The sequence below is a fragment of the Pelophylax lessonae genome, assembly GCF_965119305.1.
Source record: "Pelophylax lessonae genome assembly, chromosome: 4".
NCBI lineage: Eukaryota > Metazoa > Chordata > Amphibia > Anura > Ranidae > Pelophylax > Pelophylax lessonae.
Genome location: NC_138771.1, coordinates 430,647,924 through 430,671,758, shown reverse-complemented (window position 1 = coordinate 430,671,758; position 23,835 = coordinate 430,647,924). Strand labels below are relative to the sequence as shown.

At 39.0% G+C, this 23,835-nt stretch overlaps 1 protein-coding gene across 50 annotated transcripts in view; it reads right to left on the bottom strand.

Moving 5' to 3' along the window:
* Positions 1-23,835, bottom strand: part of LOC309553369 (protocadherin gamma-C5-like) — a 764,755-nt gene that overhangs the window by 9,337 nt on the left and 731,583 nt on the right. For 26 of the 50 annotated variants that reach the window (XM_082254515.1, XM_082254518.1, XM_082254510.1 and 23 more), the window contains exons 2-3: positions 15,346-15,404; positions 245-333 (exon numbers count right to left, since the gene is read on the bottom strand). In XM_082254515.1, coding sequence (XP_082110641.1) covers positions 245-333; positions 15,346-15,404 — 148 coding nt within the window. The remainder of the gene's footprint in view (positions 1-244; positions 334-15,345; positions 15,405-23,835) is intronic. The other 24 variants (XM_082254512.1, XM_082254513.1, XM_082254519.1 and 21 more) reach the window with 1 other exon arrangement.

Below are 23,835 nucleotides of genomic sequence, written 5' to 3'. Positions count from 1 at the left end.
GGTTGGGGGCCATGTACGGTAGGCTGTACGAGGCCCCATGATTTCTTACAGTGGCCTTGTGTGCAGTCTTACCTGCACCAGAAAAGTTTAATCTGTATTTTGACAACTACGGGCTACACTTCCACTGTCCTTTAATTATTTTAAATTAACAATAATGTTTTGCTTGAATTTGACAGATAGCAGGCCTATATAAATTATTAAATATAACATGCTGTTCTCCCATATGCTGCTATAGAACACTGACCGTTGGCGGAAGCCAGAATCATCGCCTGAAGTCTTTCGGTTTCAAACTGGTTGTTTGGCCATACTCCAGCTTCTTCTGTGGGTTGAGCTCTGAAAGAAATTATAATGACAAAGCACAATTACCATTAAGCAACAAAAGCAATTGTAAGAAACCACAGAAATACTAGCAGAGATCATCAGCGGTAAGGCTGTAATTTACAGGACTACACAACAATGATGAAGCTGTTCTTATAATTACTGAACTATGTTTTAGAAAACAAAACATGATGATGGGCAATTCTGCATACACAATAGCGTTTGCCCACAGGACAATTATATGTATTCAACTTATTGGTACACAGATTCATTTTCTGTTTAACAAAGGAAGACTATCATTATAATAACTCCTCCCTCACACTATTTTAGATGCATATTTTATCTTAATTATTTTAGGTTTAGTTTATTATACCTATGCATTTGAAGTTAAACCTTCTTTGCTTTTTGTCCCTTTGATAGAAATGGGCAGCTCACATTTTATACATAGCTGGACTTTTTTTGTAATTTGAACAGGGACACAGACAAAAACAAAAACATATTTTTTAGTAGATTGGGCAAGGGTTAAAATGTCTGACCATGATGTTATTGCTGCCTGTGCCTTCCTGTCCTGGTTGCTATGGGGGATCCTGAGCTGAGTCACAGCTCCCTGTGTCCATTCAGACATGGAGCCGTGGCCCAAACAGACCCACCCCTTTCTCTCCTCATTGGCTGGTTGACTTTGATTGACAGCAGTGGGAGCCAATGACACCACACTGCTGTCTCAGCCAATGAGGAGGGAGAATCTCGGGCAGCCGAGACACTCCTACAACATCGCTGGATCTAGATGGACCTCAAATAAGTATTAGAGGGGCTGAGGGGGGCTGCTGCACACAGAAGGCTTTTAATCCTAATGAATAGAATGAACTAAAATAAAAATAAAAAAACTTCTGCCTTTACAACCACTTTAAGCAGCCCATAGATAATCCATTGGTTTTTTGTTCAACCAGAGGGTTAAATGAAAAAAAAAAAAATGACCTGATTCCCCCATCCACACATTCGAGGTGTTATTATGTTCTGACAGCAGGAAGACTTTGTGCCATCAGATAACACTGATCAGCACCACCGGCTATAGCCGGGGGTGCTGATTGAGCTGCATTCATCCAGCAAGCTGATTGTACAAAAGCTCCTGGCTATAGATGGATCGAAAATTTGTCTGGTCCCTGTTGAACAGGCTAAATTTTGATCCATGTATGGATGGCTTTACTCACAGGGTACATTAGGAACTGCAGCATGTCAGATAGAGCCTGCACTTTTTGAGGGACACCCAGCATTATCCCATCCTTATTGTAACTGGCCTACCCTTTTAATCATGTAAGTTTAGCATCATGTGTGGGCATTACCTAGGATGGTCTGCATGCAAATGCAGCCTGCTTAGGAATACCCATAGCTTCATATTGAAACAATGAGATGTCACCAGCATTCCATTGCAAACATATACACTCTTTAATTAGTGCAATGTCATATCAGTCAAGTAAACCATAGTTTTAGGGATATACAGCAACAACTAGCAATGCATTAAAGCATGTACATTATACAGTATATACCTAAGCAATCATACAGAACCAAATACCCACCCCCTATGTCATCATGACTGAATCTCACAAAAAAAACAACAGAAGCCCTGTGTATTTTTTGCCAGCTCCAATGATGTAAAAGAGCACAGTGGGGGGACCTGAGTATAATTCTGTCATCTGTTACATTGCCAAATGACAAAAATGTTTAGATTGACATGGTTACAAATCTATGAATCACTTTCAGAAACAAAGACAACAACTGCTTTGTGTCTGCCAATCAATGTTTGTTACAATATAGAAGGGTGGATGATGAGTAACTAAATATAGCTAAATATATAGTTTGTGTTTGCTAAGGTCCAGAGTGAGTTGAATGCAATGAGCCTGGCAATCCTGCAACACACACACAGACAACTACCGTGTTTCCCCGAAAATAAGACCTACCCAGAAAATAAGACCTACTGTTATTTTTGGGGAGGAATGCAATATAAGCCCTACACTGAAAATAAGACCTAGTTTAGTATTTGTAAAATCCTAAAATCCACTTTATTACTGTTTTATATAATGTCCAGTGTGTGTTTCTGTAATCTAATAGTGTGAAATACCTTTGGTACAGCGCTGCACTGCGCTCTGCTGATCTCCTGTTCTGCTCTCCTTCTCTTCTCCCAGCTGTCAGTGGGGGATCTCGGCCCCTCCTCTCTGCAGTGTTCAGAGTGGGTCACGGTGCCGAGAATTATATTATACCATAATTGTGTGAAATACCTTTGGTACAGCGCCACTAGGCGCTTCTGTGACCCTCTCTAAGCACTACTGAGGGGAGGGGCTGAGATCCCCCACTGACAGCTATGAGAAGAGAAGGACAGCAGCGAGATCAGCTGAGTGCCAAGCAGCGCCGTAGTGAAGCTATTTTACACAATTACGGTATAATATAATACTCAGTACCGTGACCCCCCACAATTAGATTACAGAAACACACACTGTGGACATGATATAATACCGTAATAGAGTGGATTTTAGGATTTTACAAACACTTTTAGTAGATTCACGCAGAGGATTCCTGACAGGCAGAGAGGGAGATAAGACCTACCCTGAAAATAAGCCCTACTGTGTCTTTTGTTGCCAAAATTAATATAGGACCCGGGCTTATTTTTGGGGAAACACGGTAGCTACATACTGTATGTATGAGACCAACCTCCCTTCAAGGCAGAGGATAGCAAAAAGAGATTGTGCAGCTAAGAAAACAACACAATAGGAGCTGTGCACTCCCCCAAAATGACATTGATAGATTATCTTTAACTCTGAACTTTACACAATTTGTCAAATGGGATTCACTGACAAATGTTTCAAGATCTGCTGAACCCTGTTAGGAAGAATCTGCATGAGAGCCTTATCTAGTCTATTTCTGTGTCTCCTGAAAAGTTTCCTTGACTAGTGACACAGTGAAGGACACATGGCAGAAATTAAAAGCTGACCTGGCAGGATCATCAAAAAATGTGGAGTGCTTTTGCCAGAATGTTATGGAATGTTAGATTTTAAAAAGTATGATTTATAAATCTTATGTCTATGATCCCACTTCAGTGGTTGTCTCGCTTAGTGTTTTTCCTTTTCCAGGTCTTTGGACTCGGTGAGGCTGATTTACTAAAGGAGTTAAAAATATTTACTTAATACAGTGAGTAAATTGTACTTCATCTATCCAATCGTGTGAAAAGCAAATATCCATATACAGTATTAATTTCATCTCCACATGATTGAGTATTCAAAGTGAGAACAGCTGCAATTAATTTAGAGAAGATTCTCAACTCCTCTAGTAATTCAGCATCACTATCCACTCAACACATGGCCTTGATGCTAGAAAATTCCCCATGGACGTTGATAAAGAAATCTTCCAACTAACATGTATGGTACATGTAGGAGCTTAGCGATAAAGTGTTTGGGTTACACTTATCACTGGAACTGGAGTCCACTGGTAATGCAAAGCTAATCTCCCATTCTCTCTCTCTTCCTCTTTCTGCATTCTATACCATTGTCATCCTAGCCAATATTTATTTTTTAATTTTTTTTCGGGTTACCATAAAACCATCATCTTTAATAAATTAGTCCATACACAGAATATGCCCCATATGGTAACCACATACAGTATCTCACAAAAGTGAGTACACCCCTCACATTTTTGTAAATATTTTATTATATCTTTTCATGTAACAACACTGAAAAAATGACACTTTGCTACAATGTAAAGTAATTAGTGTACAGCTTGTATAACATTGTAAATTTGCTGTCCTCTCAAAATAATGCAACACACAGCCAATAATGTCTAAATCGCTGGCAACAAAAGTTAATACACCCCTAAGTTAAAATGTCAGAATTGGGCCCAAAGTGTCAATATTTTGTAATGCCACCCTTATTTTCCAGCACTGCCTTAACCCTCTTGAGCATGGAGTTCACCAGAGCTTCACAGGTTGCCACTGGAGTCCTCTTCCACTCCTCCATGATGACATCACGGAGCTGGTGGATGTTAGAGACCTTAAGCTCCTCCACCTTCTGTTTGAGGATGCCCCACAGATGCTCAATAGGGTTTAGGTCTGAAGACATGCTTGGCCAGTCCATCACCTTTACCCTCAACTTCTTTAGCAAGGCAGTGGTCATCGTGGAGGTGTGTTTGGGGGTCGTTATCATGTTGGAATACAGCCTTGCAGACCAGACTCTGAAGGGAGGGGATCATACTCTGCTTCAGTATGTCACAGTACATGTTGGCATTCATGGTTCCCTCAATGAGCTCCCCAGTGCTGGCAGCACTCATGCAGCCCCAGACCATGACACTCCCACCATCATGCTTGGCTGTAGGCAAGACACACTTGTCTTTGTACTCCTCACCTGGTTGCCACAACACACGCTTGACACCATCTGAACCAAATAAGTTTAACTTTGTCTCATCAGATCACAGGACATGGTTCCAGTAATCCATGTCCTTAGTCTGCTTGTCTTCAGCCAACTGTTTGTGGGCTTTCTTGTGCATCATCTTCAGAAGAGGTTTCCTTCTGAGACGACAGCCATACAGACCAATCTAATGCAGTGTGCGGCGTGTGGTCTGAGCACTGACAGGCTGACACTCCACCACTTCAACCTCTGCAGCAATGCTGGCACCACAGATACATCTATTTCTCAAAGACAACCTCTGAATATAAAGCTGAGCATGTGCAATCAATTTCTTTGGTCAACCATGGCGAGGCCTGTTCTGAGTGGAACCTGTCCTGTTAAACTGTTGTATGCTCTTGGCCACTGTGCTGCAGCTCAGTTTCAGGGTTTTGGCAATCTTCTTATGGCCTAGGCCATCTTTATGTAGAGCAACAATTCTTTTTTCAGATCCTCAGAGAGTTCTTAGCCATGAGGTGCCATGTTGAACTTCCAGTGATCAGTATGAGAGAGTGAGAGCAATAACACCAAATTTAACACACCTGCTCCCCATTCACTCCTGAGACCTTGTAACACTAACGAGTCACATGACACGGAGGAGGAAAAATGGCTAATTGGGCTCAATTTGGACATTTTCACTTAGGGATGTACTCACTTTTGTTGCCAGCGGTTTAGACATTAATGGCTGTGTTTTGAGTTATTTTGAGGGGACAGCAAATTTTCACTGTTATACAAGCTGTGCACTCACTACTTTACATTGTAGCAACGTATAATTTCTTTTAGTGTTGTCACATGAAAAGATAGAATAAAATGTTTACAAAAAAGTGAGGGGTGTACTCACTTTTGTGAGATACTGTACACTCACAGATCCTATCACTGCATGACTAAATTTACTTTCCCAGTCACTCAGTATCTAACTGCCAGATCACATCTATGTCAACCATATACTCAAGTCTTGGTGCTTTAACTTCAGTAAAATTTTATAAATTTAGTAAAAAAAGAGACTAATCAGTTAACTCCAAAGCACTAAACTTTTAGTAGTTGTCCTAAAGGGTCGTTATTTTGAAAACAGGTTCATGCGATCTCTTAGCTTTGGAATTTGTGTGTATAGACTTTAATTTGTGACCATTTGAGCTGAGTTCCTTTCACTGCTGAATGAATGGAGGTCATCTGGCACTGCATGTACGGGTGACTGAAACCCCCAGGCAGATTTGACAATTGTGTATGGTGAATGGTGAACAGACCCTCAGTAGAAGGCAATAAAATATGACCTATTACCCATTTCTTAGCATTCACAGCTTCTTGTTCATAGCTTTACAGATTCTAATCAAGGTCATGATTGTAAGTAGCGGGATGTCAAGTATGTGGATTGAGAAAGGCTGCAGAGGTATTCCTTGACCTACACACAGGTGTTTAGGGAAACTCTTCAAACACTGGGGTACAATGAGTGCTCAGAAAAGGCAATGAACCTAGGATTGCAATGGGGCCCCTTTACTACAAACATCTTTAAAGTGTATTTTAATTTTTGCAGCTACATTTGAGTAACACATATTTAAAATTTGTTAAATGTTCCTGTTTACATTGCATCAATTGTCTATCCTAACAAAGGGTTGAACATCTCAAGGCTTTGGTTCTGCATTGTATGTGAATGTACTTTGCCTCAGTCCGTCCCCATTTTGTCCGTTTATGTTGCATTTTGAATTTAGTAGTTTAAATAAGTAGCTTGTAGTCTGCCCATATGTCTGCTGCAATAAAACAACTAGAAATCTAATAAGTAAATTTATAAAATAAAATACATTCTTAGGTATGCAGTGTGAATGGGAACACGTAAAAAATACATAGTATGGGTTTCTCAAATATGACAACAAAAGTGGAGATACACTTATGGTTATTGTCACATATACACCAACTTATGTAAAAATCGTATTTCTTTCTGACGGTCCATTTTTGAGAAATTATAAGTAGTGATCTTAAGTCTTACAAATATCAGCAATGGGACACTGGCTATGACAAACTTGATTATATTCAACTTATTCGATTTACCTTAAAATGGTTGTAAAGGCTAAAGGTTTTTTGTTTTTTTTTCTTTTACCCTAATGCATTCTCTGCATTAAGGTAAAAAACTTTGCATGTTCAGCTCCCCCGCATTCCCCACTTATACATACCTGAGCCTGATCTAGATCTAGCAGTGTGCCCAAGGGCTGCAGCGATGCTCTTTCTATCCTCACAGGATTCATAGGCAGCAGTGGGAGCCATTGGCTCCTGCTGCTGTCAGTCAAACCCTTTGAGAAGGGCGTGAGGCAAGGGGCCGAGCAATTCTGGGTGTGTCAATAGACCCATGCAGCCCAGCTCAGATTCGAGCCTGCACAAGGAGGCACTGAGAAGGGAGGAGAACCTGAGAGCACAGGTGGGGGACAGCAGAAGAGGATGTTTGGGACTGTTTTGCACAAAACTATTGCGCAAAGCAGGTAAACATACCATGATTATATATATATATATATATATATATATATATATACACACAGATATACTGCGAGAGACTGTGAGACAGGCCTTCTCATCCACATCAGTGGCTGACCTCACAAATGCTGGAAGAATGGTCAAATATTCACATAGACTCCTAAACCTTGTGCACAGCCTTCCCAGAAGAGTTGTAGCTGCAAAGGGTGAGCCAAATTAATATTGAACCCTACGCAGTCTAAGACTAGGATGCCATTAAAAAGCTAGATTTCCTGGGTTCAAATAATCTAACTTCAGCTTGCTTAATTCAGCTCTGACAAAAAAAAAACCTGGAAGCTCATTGATTTCTATGCAGAGCTGCACCAGATTTTGTACTCTCCAGTCGTAGTAAATCAACCCAACAGTGTGTAATAAATAAATATATACATATATATATATATCACGGACCCCCCCGCGCGTGCGCACTCGCGATCGTCCGTTAGAGCGGGAGAAAGGCAGGCGGCTGATGTAAACAAGCCACCTGTCATTCTCCCCTGTGTAAGAACAGTGATCATACGGTTCTACTATGTAGGAATGTTGATCACTGTTCCTACACCTCAAGCCACAGCCAATCACAGTTAGAATCATGCCCCTAGGGACACACACAACCCCTCCCTCTCAAATAAAGTTAACCCCTTCACTGCCAGTGTCATTTTACAGTAACAGTGCATATGTATAGCACTGATTACTGTAGTAATGTCACTGGTAACCCCAAAAGTGTCAAAAATGTCAGTCAAGGGTCCGATCTGTCCGCCGCAATGTCGCAGCCCCGCAAAAAAAATCACAGATCGCCGCCATTACGCGTTAGAAAAAAAAAACAACAAAAATTACAAAAATCTTTCCCTTAGTTAGTAAACGCAATAACTTTTGCGCAAACCAATCAAAATACGCTTTTTGCAATTTTTTTTACCAAAAATATGTAGCATAAAACAAATTGGCCTAAAATGTTAAAAAATTTTGATTTTTACATTTTTTTGGGAGGAATTTCATAGAAAAAATGTGAAAAATATTGTTATTTTTGCAAAATTGATGCTCTTTTTTTGTTTATAGCGCATGATCAAAAAATCGCACAGGTGATCAAATACCACCAAAAGAAAGCTCTGTTTTGTGGGAAAAAAAGGACGTCATATTCGTTTAGGTACAGCGTCGCATGACCGCGCAATTGTCCGTTAAAATCACGCAGTGCCGAATCGCAAAATACCCCCTGGTCAGGAAGGGGGTAAAATCTTCCGGGGCTTAAGTGGTTAATGTTATGTTAACAATATATGCAAACCATATTTTTTCCCATGTGTGTATCACAAAAGAGCGTTGAGAAGGGGAAAAAAGTTTTCCTAAAGAAAGAGGCATATGTTCACTTTACTAATCCATTATGTTATATAAAACTCACACTAATGTAAAATAATTTTAACAGAGATGTATGGGCTTCCGAAAAAAAAAATGTTACACTCACCTAGGTGGATGCAGCATCAATCTGATCCTGCATGTGTCCCCTGCTGCTTCTACAGAGAGAACTGAGCGATCAAACACTGCTGTTTGCTCAGTTCTCCCCTCTACACTAAGAAGAGAGCCGTGACTGTCAGTTGGGATCTTTCTCCAGCCGGGGCAGGCTAAGTGATGCCAGCTGACAGCGGGATTTAGCCTGCTGTCGGCTTAAAATGAGTCACAGGAGTGCAGAACAAACTGCACTCCTCTGATTCATAGAAGTATAGCCAAATAAGCTTTGCCCATACTTCTTTAATTAGCAGGTTCTGTTGCTTATATTTTGTCTTACATTTATGGGGGTGCACAAATTATGCAAACAATGCGTTGGGGAAATTTAAATCTTTTCCAATTTCTTAATTATCATTCCTAATAAAAAATGTTTCAAAACATATATTAGTATTATAATACATTAGGGTAGACAACAAATGTGAAAAAAGTGTAATATAAGCGTTACATCACTGAACTGAAGCAAAAAGCTCTGAGAACCAAGGAGATCTAGGAAGAAAAAGGCCTGGTGATGAAAGTTGTTAAATAAAAAACAAATCAGTATCACATAATGATGAAGAATTAAGTGGAAAATAAACACCAACATGAAACCAGCATTCAATTCCAAATAACTCTCTAATTTGTGAATTTAATGCGAAAATACTATTATTGCAGAACTAAAAGCTGGAACTTTTCACAAAAATGTTTCATGCATTTTTGTATGAATGCATAAAAAATTGGTAACTTTGCAAAGAATAAGTTTGAAATTGTGACATGTGCATGATATACAGTGCCTTGTGAAAGTATTCGTCCCCCTTGAACTTTGCAACCTTTTTCCACATTTCAGGCTTCAAATATAAAGATATAAAACTGTAATTTTTTTTTGAAGAAGCAACAACAAGTGGGGCACAATCATGAAGTGGAACAAAATTTATTGGATATTTCAAACTTTTTAACAAATATAAAACTGAAAAATTGGGCGTGCAAAATGATTTAGCCCCTTTACTTTCAGTGCAGCAAGCTCTCTCCAGAAGTTCAGTGAGGATCCAATGTTGACCTAAATGACTAATGATGATAAATAGAATCCACCTGTGTGTAATCAAGTCTCCGTATAAATGCACCTGCACTGTGATAGTCTCAGAGGTCCGTTTAAAGCGCAGAGAGCATCATGAAGAACAAGGAACACACCAGGCAGGTCCAAGATACTGTTGGGGAGAAGTTTAAAGCCGGATTTGGATACAAAAAGATTTCCCAAGCTTTAAACATCCGAAGGAGCACTGTGCAAGTGATAATATTGAAATGGAAGGAGTATCAGACTACTGCAAATCTACGAAGACCTGGCTGTCCCTCTAAACTTTCAGCTCATACAAGGAGAAGACTGATCAGAGATGCAGCCAAGAGGCCCATGATCACTCTGGATGAACTGCAGAGATCTACAGCTGAGGTGGGAGACTCTGTCCATAGGACAACAATCAGTCGTATACTGCACAAATCTGGCCTTTATGGAAGAGTGGCAAGAAGAAAGCCATTTCTTAAAGATATCCATAAAAAGTGTCGTTTAAAGTTTGCCACAAGCCATCTGGGAGACACACCAAACATGTGGAAGAAGATGCTCTGGTCAGATGAAACCAAAATCAAACTTTTTGGCAACAATGCAAAATGTTATGTTTGGCGTAAAAGCAACACAGCTCATCATCCTGAACATACCATCCCTACTGTCAAACATGGTGGTGGCAGCATCATGGTTTGGGCCTGCTTTTCTTCAGCAGGGACAGGGAAGATGGTTAAAATTGATGGAAAGATGGATGGAGCCAAATACAGGACCATTCTGGAAGAAAACCTGATGGAGTCTGCAAAAGGCCTGAGACTGGGACGGAGATTTGTCTTCCAACAAGACAATGATCCAAAACATAAAGCAAAATCTACAATGGAATGGTTCACAAATTAACATATCCAGGTGTTAGAATGGCCAAGTCAAAGTCCAGACCTGAATCCAATCGAGAATCTGTGGAAAGAACTGAAAACTGCTGTTCACAAACGCTCTCCATCAAACCTCACTGAGCTCAAGCTGTTTTGCAAGGAGGAATGGGCAAAAAGTTAAGTCTCTGGATGTGCAAAACTGATAGAGACATACCCCAAGCGACTTACAGCTGTAATCACAGCAAAAGGTGGCGCTACAAAGTATTAACTTAAGGGGGCCCAATTTTTCATGTTTTTATTTGTTAAAAAAAGTTTGAAATATCCAATAAATTTCGTTCCACTTTATGATTGTGTCCCACTTGTTGTTGATTCTTCAAAAAAAATTACAGTTTTATATCTTTATGTTTGAAGCCTGAAATGTGGCAAAAGGTTGCAAAGTTCAAGGGGGCCGAATACTTTTGCAAGGCACTGTAGTTCTGCTTATACTAAGCTTAAGCTGTTCAGACTACAGTAAACAGAAGCTGTGATCCATTTTGTTCCAGTGAGGAAGTTGTAGGATACTCAATTCTTGATCATTTAGAAGAATTTTTGCTATGAGAAGCCTCCTTCACTGTGCACAGGAAAAACATAAGGAGGCTTGATGTGTGATCAAAGTCTTCTCACAAAGACGTGGGTCATTGGGTCCAAGGGGAGCAAATGTGCTCTCCAGTGGAATACATAGACCTGCCAAAAAACACGGGAGGTGGAGATTCTATATATTGTAAATGTTCAGTGATTGTAACATTTTCTGGCTGCAAAGGGGCTTTTCACTCTCATTAAAAAAATATAAAGGCCACCAATGATGACTGGTTGTGGTCAACTACCGTATATACTCGAGTATAAGCTGACCCGAATATAAGCCGAGGCCCCTAATTTTACCACAAAAAAATGGGAAAAATGATTGGCTCGAGTATAAGCCTAGGGTGGGAAATGCAGCAGCTACTGGACCCAACTGGACCACCACGAGACCCAAAACAGGGGTTGCGGGCATGGTGCAGTAGTAAGTGAAGGTGGTTGAATGCCCTGGAGAATGTTATTATTTATTAGTATTATGGTCAGATTCCCTGGATATATCTTTTTTTTTTTTTTTTTTTGCCAATAGGAAATTTTATTAAAACATAAAACTTTTTCAGCTTCTTATTAATATTTTTTTCTAAGGATTTTCTCTGCTGTGTTAAGTGTAACACAAAGATAAACATCTAACGTCACTATACAGCCTATTTTCGCCTTATTTTTTGACTGACTCAGCATTACATTGGCAGCAACCCAGATATAATAAAACTTTGTCATATAAAATAAATAATGCATTCCTTATGTCATTTAATACACTTATTATTTCTGTATTTCAAGCCTCACAGATGTGAACTATGAGGGCATTAATACGACTTGTGCTAAAACTGTGATGCATTTACACAGAAATGTGGCATGTTACCCACATTTTGAGGAACAGGCCAACTTTCTAGCAAATTTGTCTTTGCAAGTCAGCAAAATCATTTACTTTATAAATTGCATTTATGACATGGCATTATTCCTTTTTTTTATGTATGCGCTTGAAATATCGGTTATACTCAGTGGAAAGTGTTCACGTTTAAATACTGACATTAAGAAACAAGTTATTAATATTAGCGTGTTTCTTTTTATATCTATTCAAACCGACATGAGAACACGTAGGCATTACATTCCAGAGACACTGCTGTGACCACAGTTAATCTATTGTATTAATTCATGCTAAGAAGCAAAGTTTGAACATTTTTCATTGGGCAAAACATGTACAGTAAAACCTTGGATTGCGAGCATAATTTATTCTGGAAACATGCTTGTAATCCAAAGTACTCCTACAGTATATCAAAGCAAATCTCTCCAAAATAAATAATGGAAACTCAGATGATTCGTTCCACAACCACAAAAAAAAGTGTCAATAAGGAATGCATTAAGCAGAATCCAGCAGAAGCTACAGAAAATAAGAAGAGAAGAGAGGCACCTCTAAGTGTAGCAAAATTGTTATATTTAACGAAGGTACAAAATTTAGCAACTACCTGTACGTGATTCTGCGCACAGGAGCCGCCACCCCGCAGTAAATGTACGTGGGGCGGTCAGCAAGGGGTTAATGAAGGTACAACATTTAATAACTCACATGGTTGATGATTAAAACAGGCACATCTAGGTATGCAGGCATATGGGCTAAAGCTGTCCACACAGACTGTCCTCCACACCACCATCAATGTCATCCCTTCTATGCTACACTCCACAAGCGCTTCAAGCCTCAATTTCAGATCACTCTACTGCAGGGTAGTCTTCACGGTCACAATTGCAGACTGACAGCGATGAGATCTGGTGGTGCAGAGGACGGTCTGTGCTTGCATATTTGGATGTGCCTGTTTTAATAATCAAACATATGAGTTACTAAATGCTGTACTTTCATTAAGCCCCCATTCACATCGGGCCAATTTGACATGGGATTTGACATGTCAAATTGCATGTCAAATCGGAGCCTATTGCCAGCAACGGCACCACCTGAATCGACGCAATGCTGACTTTGCTGCACCGATTCCCAAAAGTAGTTTCTGCACTACTTTTGGCGACTTCGGGGGTGATTTCAATAGGCATCTGTGCAGAAACCAGCACAGATGTTTGTCAAATCGCCCCTGAACTCGCACTGACATGCGGGTTTGAACTCATGCGAGTTCAGCTGAACTCACACAATTTCAAACCTGCCCTCAGTGTGAACCTAGATTAAATGTAACCATATTGCTAGCCCCAAGTCACATAGGTACAACTTCAAATTGTACCTGAAGTAGCATCTAATGTGTTTCTATGGCAGTGTCATAAAAGGTACGATTTCATGTCGTGCGATTTGAGAAGTAGTTCATGTTTTATTTTTTCAGGACTTGAGCACGATTTCACTGCCATAGACTATAATTGTAAATCGTGCTGCAAATCGTACCTGTGTCTATATCAGCACTACTTCAGCCTGAAAAAAGTTGAATATTTGCCCTACCCTAAACTTTTGTTCATAACATCACTGTTCCTCCCTGTGGCATGGACAGCCCTTCTCAATGAAGTAGAACTGAAGTCATATCAAATTGTTACAAATCTCACAGAAGTAGTGCTGAAGTAGTGGTTGAAGTCGGGCTTTAAATTGCACTACTATATATCGTACTATTCGTATTGCAATTTGCAAGACATCGCTCGTTTATCAAGTTACATTTTATAAAAAAAATTGCTTGTCTTGTAAAACACTCACAGACAAAGTTACTCGCAATCCAAGGTTTTACTGTATCTATACATTTTGGAATAGGATGGATAGACAGGAAGATTAAAGTTAAAGTTAAAGATTCAAATGCCCAGCATTAAACGGTTACATTTGTAAGCCAAAGTTACGGTTTATAAGGTAGTTCAACAAAATTTTCTGACTTGCTGGCTTCTTTACAAATTTCTAGAAACAGGAGTGAAAGAACACCCAAGCCCCAGGTTTGCTGCATATTCACATGGAATTCCAGTAGGTGGTAAATGCCAGCTGCATACAGCTGAGAAAGATCTACCGTGACTGCAGATTCAGATATATTATGTTCTCCAAAAGCAGTAGTAAAGGTAGGTCTTCATGTTGGCTAAAGTCCAAGCAAAAAACGGAGTGACTGGTTTTGAGTATACCGTTACCTTTTTTATGTTACCAGGTAACATCTTACAAAAAAGGACATGTACTGACCACCATGCAGAATCTTCAGAATTACTATTTAAAGGTGGAACTCTGACCAAAAATGTTAACTTTCTGTGTCCCTGTTAGGAGACTTCCTATCTTCCTGCCATGGGGATGAAGTTCAAAGGGACAGAAAGTGAAGGAAAGTCACCCGTAAGAGGGTTAAAACACAATATGAAAACAATTTAATAGAATGGGAAAGGGTCAGAGCCTCGGCTTAGGTTTTACTGTACTACTATTTGTTCCAGTTACAATAAAGAAGTGGGAGGAAATACCATTTCCAACTCTATTCCAAAAATAAGGAACATATTTTGAGTAGTATTTTATTGCTGAATAGGCAACAAATGGCAGCATTTGGTCCAGACATGAGAGATATAGGGGCCTCTTTCACACAATTTTTCTATGAATGTTCAAACAAAAATCTAACTGTGTATGGCCAGCTTCACTAAACTGCTTCTCATTTATCTGATGGCAGGACAGAAAGGCTTAAAATGAAAGTGTAGTGACACGTTTTACATCCTGCACATATTAAATTTAGCTTCTGCTTTCTCTACATTGTTTGTACACTAAAAACTCTGCTCCAAATGGCAGTTTAATGTAATTATGTTACGGGTGCACAGATAATAAATTGCTGATTGTACTTAAAATCATAAAGATTGCTAACAAGTAGCTGTGCAGATTCCTGCTATCTGCCTCCAAAGCTGGGAGCGGGTCAAAAGCAGGGATCGGCATAGACAAGAATTGACACTTCCGGAAAGTGGTCAGATTCCTATTAAACTTACACATTTGACAACATGGGTGAAAAACAGCTACAACAAATGGGGGAAGCAAGCAAATGTTTATCATCATCTTGTACTGTAAGATTTTTATTTAAAAAGTGGGGTCTAATGACAGGGTCTTTTTCAGGAACACTGTATTCTTTTCTTTAGCTTCTTCCCCCATTTTTTAGAAACAATGACAAAATGATGAGCATCTACTCACCCGCTGGGTCCGGGTCTTTGAGCCTGAGAGATACGCCAGTCTGCATTAGGCTGCGCCTGCTGAAAAGAAATTGAAAAGTGCTTGTAATTGCTTTTAATATACAAAAATAAGTTCAAAACTAAGTCATTACTGTTTTTTTTTTTTTTAATCAAGCTTAGGCTGGAAGAGAGAAATACGTTAAAACATTAAAACTCTACCATACAGTTTTTTCTTCTGCTCTGTTCCAAGATAAAAGAAAAGTTATATTACAAGCCATTTCCTTTAAAAAAAAAGGCAGTACTGGTAGGATGGAAAATCTTTAACAATAATAATAATATTAACAATAATAAAAGTGTTAGTAATAACAATAATAATAATTATAAAAAATGAAAACCAACAACACACTGAAATAATAATATATTAAACACAGTTGCATATATATATATACAAATGAAAATCATAATAAACAGTTCAGAAACAAAAGACTATATGAATATTTTTGTGAAATAATAATCTTTAGCTTTTCACACAGCAGAACCAGGAAGATCATAAAACTAAGAATTTCCACCTTTCTGGGGCTCTGTGCTCTTACAATAACCCTTTGCTGGCTGCTTACTAAGCAAAGAATGCTGTTGTTTTGCACTAGATACCCTAAAGCCTAGTACACATTGGCCAAAGGTCAGCCCATGTGTACTGCAGTCAGTCCAACAAAAGCCGGCCGTTTGGCCAGCTTTTGTCGAAGGGGTATAAAGGAGAAAGGTCTGCTGACTGGCTCCAGAACAGCAATCTCAGCCAATTGCAGAGAGTGCTGACCGGTGTTCTGGTGTGTGTCTTCCCCATGTCAAAATACAATAGGGGAGATCACTGTACTAGTGTCAGACAGTTAGGTTAGTCTGACCTGAGCTGTCTGTTTTTTTTGTTCAGTCTGTTGAGTTAAACTAAAAAAACCTAGTAGTGTGTACAAGGCTTTAGGGTCTGTGCACAGTTACATGTGTGGTATGGAGGAGTGCCTACACGTTTACAAGTTTTTTTTTTACAAGTTCAAAGTATTTGTCTTAGTTGTTTTGGAATGTGGTGGTTCTACCCACCTATTAGTCCCATTTTGTAATATTCTTTTTCTGAAAGTTGTCATTTATATACCATTTTTTGGGAGCTGTAGCAATGCTCTGGGGACAACTCTATGTTGATAATAACAGGCAGCTTGTGAGGCCTTCTGCAAAGCTTCTTCAATACTTTCATTAATTGGCAATTGATATAGGCTTACAATAATGGCTTGGTAAAATGTCACAGGGATCAAAAACCAGAGTTTGCACATAAGTTCAAGGCTAGTGTCCAAAGAGCAAAAAGAAAAAACTGTGGGCAGACAAAAATGGAGCTGGGAGTTGTGCTGTTATTGCACACCTACCAGTCACTGTTGTATTCTAACCACTGTCTCCAAAGGAAAAGAAACAAAAAAGCTTCGGGTATTAAAACAATAACTTGTGAGTCCTTTATAATAACTGGAAACAAGCAAGGAAATGCAAGGCTTGGAAGTCGTCATAACAGATTCACATTAATGGCATTTTAAGATATCACAGGGATCAAAGACCAGAGTTTGAACATTAGCTCCAGGCTAGTGTCCAAAGCACAAAAAGGTAACCAGGACCATTCCAACATGGAGCTGGAAGTCTGTGGTGTGTCTTACCAAGTATGTTACATTTCAACCACTGCCCCCCCCCCCCCCCAAAAAAAAAAAAAAAAAAAAAAGCTTCAGGTAATGAAACAATAACTTGCAAGCACTTTACAATGACCACAAACAAGCAAAAAAAGTTTGGAAGAAGATTACCATCTGTCACGCATACACGTGAAATACAATCTAAATAATGACACCAAAATGTGGATCGACACACACTGCCTCTAGAAGCTGATACAAGGTCTAAGAATAACATCTACTTTGCTCTTCCCTGCAGCTAATGTGGCTTCTAATTGCAGAAATGTTTGGAGCTGTTATTCTAAACCAGATTTCTGTTGAACCCTAGGGTTCCTTGGGCTGTGCATGATTGACCTCTCATTTGATGATGCTTGCATTATTTCAGGTCCAATGTCATTTGGCAGTCAGTGGTATGGCACAAACTGGGCACCAAGGTAAGGCAAACTCCTCCCACTGACCCCTGATGAAGTAATTTTAGAGGGGAGGGGTCCCTCAGACCTGCAAATAACTTAAAGGTTCCTCTGGGTTAAAAAAATAAATTGAGAAAGGATGGTTTACAGCACTACTACAAGACTCAGGAAGAAGGGAAGCTGCACAACACCAATACCAGGGCAGATATTGCAGTTGTGAGGCAACATTGTTAAGTATATCAGAATATCAAACTATATCAGTCACTGTTAAACCATTGACCTTCCCTAAATTTTTTAAACGTCATTTCATTCTTTTTTAAAAAACATTTAAGCTGGGTACACACGGAATGAAATTCGGCTGGTTCAGCAGGAACCAGTTGATTTTTGTTCTGTGTGTAACCCCCTTTTTTCAACAGAAGCTGATCATTAGACCAGTTTTTTGTCAAATGATGCTGCTAGAAAACCAGCCAATAGTTGGAGCACTGATAAGTATATTCTGATGGAAGGAAGTCAGAGTAAAATAGTGTTGTTACAATATAATAGCGCAGTGTGAGTGATTCGTGCATCCAGGAATCTGTGATTTTTTTTTTTAAATTTAGCCTGGTGGTGTGCACCCAGCTTTAGTGTTCACTCATACCAATAAGACAGATGAATGGTGATATTACACTGTAGATAAGATATTGGGGGGGGGGGTTGAGGGGGAAATAATTACAAAGTTAATTGCTTTTTCCAAACATATACAAAATATTTAAGATTTTATAATAGGCCAAAACCTGCAGTCAAGCCTTAATCTGGTGTCAGGCGTTTGTTTTTTTCTGCATCACATATTTTCACAACATTTTGAAGTTTAATGTACATTTCAAGAAATGTTTAGAACCTCTTTTAGGTATTTATCACTGTCTTTGTCTATATTGGAGGGGATTTTCCTCACTTCCTGTCCTAGTGACATTGATCACCAAGACAGGAGGTCTATCTACTTGGCACACCAACAGTAATAAAAACACAATTTTTTTTTTAAGAGTAAAAGTGATAGAACTTAAGTCAGCTTTTATTGATGTCAATATACTGAATCCCCCCCCCCCCCCCCCATCAAACTTGGACAGCAATAAAAACCTGATATTTCAGAAAGTTCTGTTTCTTCCAAAGTCTATCAAAACCATAAAAAAGTTTCGACTGGATGTATACTTTACAGAAATGCTACGTACATTGTCTTAGCACAGTTTTTTCAGTAGGTTGACTCTGTATGGAAAGCTCTGTAAACCTGTCACAAAATAGGAAATATACCCATTCATTTTTTATCTTATTGGAGTTTTATTTACCTATCAGATGCTTAAAAATTTGCCCTTGTACTATTGGCTTGTAATTCATTTGTGTTGTATATCAGCTTGCCAATGGTTTTGCCCTTTTGCAAACACACACGTGCTTCATCTAGCAATTTGGGAGAAAAACAGGTCCCTGTGGACCACAGTATGCCAGACTATGTACGAGGAATGTCCTCACTAAAAATATAAATGCTACAATGGCAGTCTTCCAGCTGGACAGACAGCAGCAGAGAACGGTCTTGTCATATATACTACTTGCAACGGGAATTCACACACCACAAGCACAATCATAGATGTGAAGTTTAAGTACTTCATTGACTGACAATAACAGATACTCTGCTTTTTAAAATAGAAACCAAGTACAGTATATGTAAATTATAATAGTTACATATAAAAAGTTACATACACTTACATTATTAATGGTTTTTGGCAGGCACACATCGAGGGGCATTTATTAAAACTGGAGCAGACAGATTCTGGAGCAGCTGTGCATAGTTACCATTCACCTTCCAGCTTCAGCTTCTTCAGTTAAGCTTTAAAAATAAAAACTAGAAGCTGATAGGTTGTCACGCACAAATGGTCCTGATTCTGTCTGTCCCAGTCTTAGTAAAATCTCCCTAAATATATTTTCTAGCAAGAATATCCTATATAAGATACATCTTATTTTATATACACTGCTCAAAAAAATTTAAGGAACCCTTTTAATTAGAGTATAGCATCAAGTCAAATAAACTCCAGGGATATTGATCTGGTCAGTTAAGCAGCAGAGGGGGTTGTTAATCAGTTTCCACTGCTTTGGTGTTAATGAAATTAACAACAGGAGCAATAGATGGGCAACAATGAGATAACCTCAATGGTTTTACATGTGGAGGCCCCAGGAATTGTTTTCTCTACTCATCTTTTCTGATTAGTTTTTCACTAGTTTTGCATTTGGCTAGGGTTAGTGTCACTACTGGTAGCATGAGGTGATACCTGGACCCTATAGAGGTTGCACAGGCATTCCAACTCCTCCAGGATGGCACATCAATGTGTGCCATTGCCAGAAGGTTTGATGTGTCTCCCAGCATAGTCTCAAGAGCATGGAGGAGATTCCAGTAGACAGTCAGTTACTCTAGAAGAGCTGGACAGGGCCGTAGATGGTCTTTAACCCATCAGAAGGTCTGGTATCTGCTCCTTTGTGCAAGGAGGAACAGGATGAGCACTGCCAGAGCCCTACAAAATTACCTTCAGCAGGCCACTGGTGTGAATGTTTTTGACCACACAATCAGAAATAGACTTCTTGATAGTGGCCTGAAGGCCCAACGTTCTCTAGGGGGTCCTGTGCTCACTGCACCATGGAGCTCGATTGGCATTTTCCAATGAACACCAAAATTGGCAGGGCCACCACTGGCACCCTGTGATGCACGACAATGCCCAGCCTCATGTGGTGAGAGTATGCAGCCAGTTCCTGGAGGATTAAGGAATTGATACAGCTGAATGGCCCCAACACTCACCTGACCTAAATCTAATAGAACACCTCTGGGACATTATGTTTTGGTCCATCTGACACCACCAGGTTGCACCTTAGTCTGTTCAGGAGCTCAGTGATGCCCTGGTCCAGATCTGGGAGGAAATACCTCAGGACACCATTTGTCTTCTCAAAAGGAGCATGCCCCAATGTTATCAGGCATGCACACTACTGAGTACCATTTTGAGTTGCTGCAATGAAATTTCAGCAAAATGGACTAGCCTGCTATGTTATTTTTTCACTTTGATTTTCTGGGTGTCTTTGAATTCAGCCCTCTGTAGATTGATAATTTTAATTTCCATCAACCGATGTGGCATCCTTTTGTTCCTAACACATTACCCCGTCCATATCAGTATTGATATCCACCATGATATTTTTCCCCATTGGGATCTGATGGGTTTTCAAAGTGTTCCTTTTTTAATTTCTTTTTTTTTTTTCTTTTCATTTTTTCAAGCAGTGTACATCTATATATACATATACCCACATACCAAGAGCAATAGCTTGTGTGTCCAATATGTATAGTACAACATACACAATGAAATATTCATACTACCTTGAGCATTTAAATTTGTCTGTCTTTGAAATTTGGCCTGTCTGTTTATTTTTATCGCTAGTGCAATGCCAATCAGATTTATAGAGTAGCTATATTTGTTTTCTGTTATCAAAACCCTCTGTTTTGTAAAGTGCAACTTTATTTTTAAGAACAGTTAACACTAGTCAAAAGGAATATCTTTCATCTGCTTTAGCAGTTTGTAACTGTCCACATGGTTGTATAACAGTTGGGATCAGATAAATGGTCCACACAACTAAATCAGAATAGAAGACATTTATCTACATCTGGATTGAATAATTAACTTCTGAGGGTATTTCCTCTAATTAAGTATTTAAACTTTGATTCCAGATTTTATAATGTGACATAACACTCCTCTAACACTCACAGGTCAAATGTCAGCACTTAAAATTGGCCTTTTCAGTTGCCATTCTGCTGACAATTTAATTACAAGCTTCCTTCAAAAAGGAAAAATGTGTTTATTCAAGCCTGTTGCCCCTTCAACTTCCTTCCAAAAGTACCAGGACACTTTTAAGTCACTATAAATCACTTCCATCCATTATTAATTCTGATGTCTGGCTATACATTAGTTAAATCTAGTGTTTCTAGGTTAGGCGGTAAGACATCCCCCAGCTGTTGCCAAAGATATGACTTTAGAGTCCCAATATTCTGCTTAATCAATCTAACATGGCTCTATGGAAACAAAATATATCACATAACCTGTAAGACTGTCATGATACATTTCATTGGCAATAAATAATGATTTGACTTATTAAAGGAAGAATTCTCTGTAGACAACACACTAAAGAGGTAACAGAAAGGTCATCCCTACAACTGTTGCATGAAATAGAAGTTTAATTCTAATGACAGTAATTTTGATCAATTACCAATACACATCATTTTGAAGAACACAGAGCGGCTTGCAATGAAGGCACCCAAGCAGGCACGCTCCTGAGTCGTTGCTCTGCGTGTCTATTGAGACACGGAGCTGCAGCTTGGCCCAGCCCCTCTTTCTTTTCATTGGCTCACTGGCTGTGATTGACTGTCTCAAACAATGAGGAGGGTGAGTCCCCCGAGAGGTGATGCTCTCGTGCACATCGCTGGATTGAGAGGGAGCTCAGGTATTAAGGAGGGCTGGGGAGGCTGCTGCACACAGAAGGTTTTTTTTACCTTCATGTATATACATGAAGGTAAAAAAATAACCTTAAGCCTTTAAAACCACTTTAAATATGCCTCATACAGTATATATCAGACAGCTTTTATTTTCTGTATTGGGTCCAGGACCTGGTGAAAATTATGAAAATGATGTCATTGCAGGTAATGTTTTACCTTCCAAATAGGATGGGGTGATGGGATAAAAACCAAGGTGTCTGCAATAAGAGCTGCTTGGGTAGTCTCCAGCTACTAATCAAGTTTAGGTAATACTTATTTTAGATACTTTTAGGAAGTAGTATCCATAAAAGATGCTCTTTGGTTTGAAATTGTGCTAATAAGAACATTTCTGGACATTGGAAATAATAGTTAGACTGCTGCATAAGTTTGAGAATGAAGAAAAAAGGAATAATACATCTATGACATCAAAATAGAAAAAAAGATCTTTAAAAGAAGAGTCGGTACACCTGCATTCAGAAAGCATCTAATTTGCACATCAATACAGTTCTTGGTGGTTGTCATAGCAACACGGGGCACAGAGGAAAGGTCTAAGATGTTGGCATGTTCTCTTCCTGTTTTCATTAAAGCAAATAATAAAATATATTGTTTTGCTTTTATTGCAGCTTTCAGTGTCCCATTTTCGTTTAGGCAATTTATGCTTTCTTAAAGACTGCCAAATTTATTTATATAAAAAAAAAAAAATGTGTATTATATATTTAAAGAAGAACTAATGTAACCATTGTAAGTTATTTAACAGTCTACATCCCTGGTGTCCAATCTTTGGCACCTACTGTGTGACCGATGGGGACCCCTGAACACAGTAGTCTGTTTTGCTTTGCCTGGGTGCTTACTTAGGCCAGTGAAGGTTTGTGGGCCAATAGTGATGGGGGTATAATGGGGTACTAAAGGCAAATAGGCTATTAAATTTGCAAAGTAAGTTGCACTTTGTAAGAGAATTGTCCCCAGAGCTTAGAGAATGTGGTGAAATCTCACTTTGTGTACTCATGTACAAAAAACAGCATTTTTGTTTGGATGATAGAAGCAGAGCTTCACCCCATTAAATAGGCTCTGGGGGAAATATCTTTGCAAATAGCAATGTTCACTGCTCATTCAACAGCCTATTTGCCCCCTAAACCCCTATGTCTACTCCCCAGTCTCCAATAAGTCCTATAGCACGTTTGCAGTCTTTTATTAGTAGCATATTCCTAGTTTCTGATCATCTCCTGTGTCATATATGCAGTCTCTTTTGTTTTTTAAAAAGACTAAAAATGAACATTATGCTGCACTTGAACCCCCCATATCAAGAAAGATGGCCTGACCCCCACCAGTCTATTGACTTTTGTAAAACTGTCTCTAACACGGGTTATTACTATCCCTCATAAAACCAAGGAAAGCTCTGCCAGACCAGACAACATACACATGTGTATGTCAGTAAGTCAGTCAATGCTGGGGGGGGGGGGGGGGGGGATGTAGTTAAAATTAGCACATGTGTACTGGCCTGTTGAATTTTATTAAATTTAGAAGAGTATTAGCTGATTCTTTTTTCTCTAACTGGAGCAGGGTAATACATCTAAATTAATGACAACATGGATATTGCAATCCGTGCTAGTGGCATTTGCTAATGATTCGAATGATTAATTGTAACAGATGACCTCTGTTTGTCAGCCTACGTGATGAAAGAAACTGACCTTTACAACAAAAACAAAATCTATTTATTTGCTAACAGCAACATGAGTTATTGAGCATTGTTATTTATTTAAAAAAAAAACAAAAAACTTATAAGGTCACTATAACACATAAACACATGGTTACTCATTCTTATCTTATTATTTACTTTTGAAGTATATAAAAGAAAGCCATTAAAATGTAAATTGATGTAG